The 7,136-nt window shown below is 44.3% G+C and overlaps 1 protein-coding gene across 1 annotated transcript; it reads right to left on the reverse strand.

The window, feature by feature from the left end:
- Positions 1-312: 312 nt before the first annotated feature.
- Positions 313-1,848, reverse strand: LOC310648598 (7-alpha-hydroxycholest-4-en-3-one 12-alpha-hydroxylase-like; the record flags this gene model as incomplete). Its single annotated transcript, XM_083376507.1, has 1 exon — positions 313-1,848. One exon carries the CDS (start codon positions 1,846-1,848, stop codon positions 313-315), a length of 1,536 nt encoding a protein of 511 aa, XP_083232633.1.
- Positions 1,849-7,136: the final 5,288 nt, after the last annotated feature.

Below are 7,136 nucleotides of genomic sequence, written 5' to 3' on the forward strand. Positions count from 1 at the left end.
ACACACACACACATACACACACACACACACACACACACACAGTCTGATTCCATTAGAAAAATTAACATACTAGTGACATCTCCCTGATTGTCTTAGATTATCGTGTGCAAGCTAAGTGTGAAAAAGAAAGGAAGAGTTAGCGCACAAACACACAAACATGCACACATACACACAGAGAGACAGAGAGGGGAGCTAGAGAGAGGGAGAGAGAGAGGGAGAGAGAGTGATTCAATTACATAGACATAAACCATTTCACCAGTGAAATCTCCCCGGTTATCTTGGATCATCGTGTGCGGATGGCAGCCTCAGCCTTTAGCACCGGCATCGGTATCTAAACTGGACGTCGTTCATGGGTTGTATCACTCCAAACCCGTAGCGGGTCTTGTTGATGGGAGGGATCTCCTCCTGCTGATTGATCAGTTCCAGATCAAAACAAGCCAGCATCAGGAAGGCAAAAAGCTTGATTTCGTTGGTGGCAAAGTAGCGGCCGGGACACATGGAGGTCCCAGCACCAAAAGGCATGGTGAAATGCTTCACCTTATTGCCATTCTTAAAAAATTCCTTTTTGTTGCCATTTTGGCTGAGGAACCGGTTGTATTTGAAGACCTGGGGCTCCGGATGGATTTCAGGGTCCATGTGCACTGAGAGGTAAGGAAAGAAGGCAATTTTGTCACCTTTACGCAGCAGGTAGGTCTTCCCATTGTGGAGCTTCAAGTCCATGTCTTGCAAAACCACCCGGATTAACAACGGCGCTGTCACCAATCTCAACGTCTCTTCCAAAGCACTGTCCAGGATGGGCGTTTGGTTTAGCATCTCTTTGGTGACATTCAAGGGCTTCTCATGGGAAGTCACCTCTTGGCCTGACTTCTTCACCACTTCCAGGATCTCCTTCTTGACCTCTTCCATGGCTTTGGGATGCTTCATCAGGTACTCCAGAAGCCAGAAAGAAGCTGGACTGGTGCTACCTTGAGCGGTCCAAAGGAGCAGAAACATGTACCGGTCTCTCATCTGTTCTGAAATCCCACTTTTGGACAGCTGTTGAGCCTGGTCACTGATCCACCGGCTGATGTTGTCCTTTTGGTAGACGTTCTTCACCGAAAGCACCTGCCAGAAGTAGTTCCAGAGGTTCTTCACTTGGCCCCACTCCCACGGGGTCAACAAGGCGTACGACAGGCGTGGGAAGAGCTTGTCGTATTTGCGAAATTCGATGTACACCTCTTCAGTGTGATGCTGGTCTTTTCGTTTCGCCTTTTCTTTCTGGTTTTCACCTTTAGCTGGTTCGGTGCCATACAAAGCCAGATACCCAGCTCTGAAGACCGTGTTGTAACAGAAGCGGAACAAGCCGTCTTCCTTCCAGGACTTTGGATCCTCTTTGGAAGTTTCTTGCCACTGGACCAAGACAGCCTGTAAAGCATCCATCATGGCTTGGGTCATCACCACCAGGCCCTCTCCCTTGAGATGTTTTGCGCTGGAGACTTCGATCATCTTGCGAGTCTCATGGGAGGCCTTGAATCGAAAAGCCCTGAGGACCAGATCCAGTACAAACAAAGTAAAGTCCAGTTTGCTTCGGGCTTCCCTGACGATGGCACCGAAAGACAACGGGTCCATCAAGAAGGTGAAGTACTGTCCTGCAATCAAGGTGGTGAAGATGTCCCCATGTTTCTTCTGCATGCTTTGCAGGAAATCCAGATTGTCATTTCGGAAGTGCAATGCGTGTCCAAGCCAGGGAATGAGTCCTATGTCCAAGGGGGGTTCATTGGGTCGTCTTCGGCGGAAGAAGCCCATCAGGTACAGGGCCCCCAAAAGACCAGCCACCAAGGCAACCACGACTGCCACCCAGAAGGACATCTTGAAAAGTGTGTGGAATTCAGCACAAGCAGCCTTTTTAACAAACAGGCTCTTTTGAGAAAAATAGGCATTTTGTGAGCCAGGGAGGAGTTTCACTTGATCAAACAAGCCAGGAATTGCAGTTAACCCTTGCAATGGGGAAAAAAAGAAAGGGAGGAAACCAACCACAGTCCTTGAATGGGTTTCCACCAGAAAATCCCAAATAAGTCATTAGCAAGCAGGAAGCGAGTTGGGCAGGATGTGTACCTGTGTTTATTTTACATTTGAGAATGTGTTTTCCTGACCCAGTGCAATAATAATAATAATAATAATAATAATAATAATAATAATAATAATAATAATAACAACAACAACAACAACAACAACAACAACAACAATAATAATAATAATAATAATAATAATAATAATAATAATAATAATAATAAACCTTTATTGTCAAAGTACAACATGTGTACATTGAGATTAGCTGAGCCTCCCCCAAACGTGCTCTCTCCCCCCAACACACAGTGACAACAAACCCTCCATCCCACCACACCATGTGAACCAACTACACCACACACCGGCCTCCCAAGTCAATTCTGCATAAGATTATGTCTCATTTAAAAGCCTAATAGCTCACGGATAAAAGCTATTTTTCAGCCTGTTGGTACAGCTGGCTATATTCCTATATAAAATACTCAAGCTGTGCAAACAGGAGTCTTGAGAACAAGGTGTAATCTCCTTAGAGAGGGAGACAGGAGGAATATAAATAATTGGAAGGAATCCATCAGCCGAAGGACGATGGTTGTCAGAGAGAGAGAGAAAAAAAAGACAGAATATGAGACGGCTAATCTCAGGATTATTGGGAGGGGGAATGCTTTTATTTTTTGCTGTTCAAATAGAAATTATCTACAATAAGACTTTGTTGTTGTTAGTTGTGAAGTCATGTCCGACCTATCATGACCCATGGACAATGTTTCTCCAGGCCTTCCTGTCCTCTACCATCTTCTGGAGTCCATTTAAGTTCAAGCGTACTGCTTCAGTGACTCCATCCAGCCACCTCATTCTCTGTCGTCCCCTTCTTCTATTGCCCTCAATCTTTCCCAGCATTAGGCTCTTCTCCAGTGACTCCTTCCTCCTCATTAGGTGGCCAAAGTATTTGAGTTTCAATTTCAGTATCTGGCCTTCTAAAGAGCAGTCAGGGTTGATCTCCTCTAGGACTGACTGGTTTGATCGCCTTGCAGTCCAAGGGACTCGCAGGAGTCTTCTCCAGCACCATAGTTCAAAGGCCTCAATTCTTTGGTGCTCAGCCTTTTTTAAGGTCCAGCTTTCACTGCCATACATTGCAACTGGGAAGACCAATGCCTTGACTATACACACTTTTGTTGGCAGGGTGATGTCTCTGCTTTTTAGTATGCTGTCTAGATTTGCCATGGCTTTCCTCCCCAGGAGCAAGCATGTTTTAATTTCTTGGCTGCAGTCCCCATCTGCAGTGATCTTGGAGCCCAGGAAAATAAAATCTGTCACTACCTCCATTTCTTCCCCATCTATTTGCCAGGAATTGAGAGGGCCGGATGCCATGATGTTGGTTTTCTTAATGTTGAGTTTCAAACCAACTTTTGCACACTCTTTCTTCACCCGCATCAAGAGGCTGTTCCTCTTCACTTTCTGCCATTAGAGTGGTATCATCTGCAAATCTTAGGTTGTTGATATTTCTCCCGGCAATCTTAATTCCAACTTTTGATTCATCTAGCCCTGCCTTTCTTATGAAGTGCTCTGCATATAGGTTAAAGAGGTAGGGCAACAGTATACAGCCTTGCCAGACTCCTTTCCCAATTTTGAACCAATCAGTGGTTCCGTGTCCAGTTCTCACTGTTGCTTCTTGGCACGCATATAGGTTTCTCAAGAGACAAATAAGATGGTCTGGTACTCCCATATTTTTAAGAACTTACCGCAGTTTGTTGTGATCCACACAATCAAAGGCTTTCGCATAGTCAATGAAGCAGGTGATGTTTTTCTACAACTTCCTAGCTTTCTCCATGATCCAGCGTATGTTGGCAATTTGATCTCTAGTTCCTCTGCTTCTTCTGCCTGTACTTTTGGTAGTTCTTGATCTACATACTGCTGGAGTCTAGCTTGTAGGATTTTAAGCATAACTTTACTAACATGTGAAATGAGTGCATTCTTTGGCACTGCCTTTCTTTGGAATTGGAATGTAAACTGATCTTTTCCAATCCTGTGTCCATTGTTGAGTTTTCCACATTTGCTGGCAAATTAAGTGTAGCACTTTTACTGCATTGTCTTTTAAGAGTTTGAATAGCTCAGCTGGAATACTGTCACCTCCACTAGCTTTGTTGTTGCTCAGCTTTCCTAAGGCCCATTTCACTTCACATTCTAGGATGTCTGACTCAAGGTCAGTGGCCACCTCATCGTGGTTATTAGGGACATTTAGCTCATTCCTGTATACTTCTTCTTTGTAATTTTGCCACCTTTTCTTAATCTCTTCTGCCTCTGTTAGGTCCCTGCCATTTTGGTCCTTTATCATGCCCATTTTTGCATGAAACGTTCCCTTCATCTCTCCAATTTTTTTGAAGAGATCTCTGGTCCTCCCTATTCTATTGTTTTCTTCTATTTCTTTGCATTGTTCATTTAAGAAGGCATTCTTATCTCTTCTAGCTATTCTCTGGAATTCTGCATTCAACTGGCTGTATCTTTCTTTTTGTCCCTTGCCTTTCGCTTCCCTCCTTCCCTCAGCTATTTGCAAAGCTTCCTCAGACAGCCATTTTGCTTTCTTGCATTTCTTTTTCTTTGGGATGGTTTTAGTTGCTAACTCTTGAACTGTTATGTATTGAGATAAAATGCTTGTAAACTGTTAAGTAATGGTTAATGGCCATTACTGTTTAAACTCCAGACTGCTTGTCTCCGGCATCGTTAGTTTGCATTTTAGGCAGGAATATATATAGAAGCTAAGCAGAAGTTAGTGCTGCTTCTGTGTTAATTGAATAAACGTGTTGCTGTTTCACCATACTACCTCGTCAATGCCTCACCGATCCCGAAACATAACAGTGGCACAAAGGTGAGATGCTAAGAAGAAGAGAGCCAGAAGTCACTAGGAGGGAGGCCAGGCATCAGAGCCCTGGCAGGAACTGCATTTCCCCCTCTGTCTGCCAGCAAGCCATGCTGGAGGCAACAACATCCTAAGGACCCATCCTAGGTCCAGCACAAGCCTCATCAGCTTAGACTGGTTCGATGCCCTGGGTATCCATGTGTCTGGCATTAACAGAATGCAAGCAGCATACCTGTCAGCAGTTTGCCAGGAATTTGCCGATGTTTTCAGCCCTATCTTAGGGGAGTGCAAGGGACCTCCAATTGCCCTCCATCTTGATCTATCCATAGCCCCAGTACGGATCAAGCCTTGTAGAGTGCCTTTTGCCCTCAAACCAAAAAATCTATGCAGAGCTGGACAAGCTGGTGCAACAAGGCAAGTTGCAGCCAACTGATAACAGTGTGTGGGAAAACCCTATAGTTATGCCACTTAAGGCCAATGGGGAGGTGTGCATTTGTGCAGATTATAAGTGCACGATTAACTGAGCACTTCAACAACACGCATATCCAGTGCCTGTTGTCAGCCATATTTTGGAGTCACTACAGGAAGGTTGCGTGTTCGTGAAATTGGATTTGGCCCAAGCCTACCAGCAGCTGCCCGTGGATGATGCCACAGTGGAAGCTCAGACCATAGTCACCCACAGGGGGGCTTTCAGGCTAAGACGCCTACAGTTCAGGGTCAGTGTAGCCCCTAGCCTCTTCCAGAGCATGACAAAGTGCACACTCAAGAACATCCCAGGTGTGTGCCCCTATCTCGATGATGTCCTCATCACTGGAGAGTCAGTCAAAGTTTTGGCAGAACGGCTCGAGGCTGTCCTTCAGCATTTCCGCCAAGTAGGGCTGAAATTGAAGAGAGAGAAATGCAAGAGTGGGGTGGACTCAATTGAGTTCCTCGGTTTCTGCATAGATACCGCAGGCATTCATCTGGCCGAATCAAAGCTCAAAGCAATTCAGCAGGTTCTCATCTTGGTGGGGGGGACGACACTGCTGTGGTCACGGGCGTGAGTGGTGTTGGCGGTGGGCTGCCCCCCAGAGTCGGTGCATCTGGTGCTGTGGGAGCAGTGGGGCCCACTCTATATGGCAGGGCTGTGCGGGGCGGGCGGTGGAGGCGGTGCGGGCCAGGTGATGCAGTGTGGCCACTTAGGCGCACAGGGTGAGGCGACGGTTGCGCAGGTGCAGCACTGGGTAGGCCACCAGCCTGGCTGACACGGGTAAGCACAAGGAAGGAGTGCACATGCACTCCACAGAACCCACCTCCTAGTTGCACAGACCTCTAATCTATTTCCTATGTTAACATCTCTGCAATGAAATCAATAAAGGTCACAGGAAAGAAATGAGAAACATTTTTCTCAAAGTAATATGTCTAATTTATTCTGATGCTAGGAAAAAATAGTATCTTTTGTACATACTCTTGAAAACTATTTTGAATCTAACCATCTATTACAACTAAACCACTTTAAATTAAACAATTCTTAAAAATGTAATATTCTTAATTTGGACTTTACTTTTACTGTTTGGACTGTTGTGTGTTTTGAAAAATAGATTATTTAGAATCTAGTTATGTTGCACTTCAGTCTTTAAATAATTAACCTAGTATATACATAACAATATATGATGTTTTCCATGGTGAGCTTAAAATCAATAACATTTATTAAAAAGGCTAAAATAATTTCTGGTGGTATTATCTGTACATTAAAATTTTGTTTAGTCACAATCTTTCAATTTTCACATTCTGGAAAAGCAGTGGTCATATATCCTAGCAAAAGATGTTACATATGTGCATAAGCATAGTCAGTAGCATATGCCTTTTTAAAAATATCAAACATGCAAAGAAACAAAAATAAGTCCAAAATATCTGTATTACATCCAGAAATGCCAACTTTGCAACCAATACTTCTCATCCTTAACTATGGCCCCCTAAGGATACCTGCATACATGCAAATGCTTCTCTGGGATCAGTAACGCAGCAGGGATTGCTTTTTTCTTCCATTAACAGATTGCTGGGAAATAACAAACATGGCCTTAAGAATTCCAATGTTTGTTACAATTTTTTCTGGATGTGGATGGAAAGAGGCCTAGAAATGCCAGCACAAATACATCAGACTTGCTGAAGGTGCACACGCAGATAATTACAATCTTCAATTATATGTGATATATCCAGGACTTTTTTCCCCATAGAATGCTCAGAATGACGTTTTGTACCT

The sequence above is a fragment of the Vipera ursinii genome, assembly GCF_947247035.1.
Source record: "Vipera ursinii genome assembly, chromosome: Z".
In the NCBI taxonomy this organism is placed as follows: Eukaryota; Metazoa; Chordata; class Lepidosauria; order Squamata; family Viperidae; genus Vipera; species Vipera ursinii.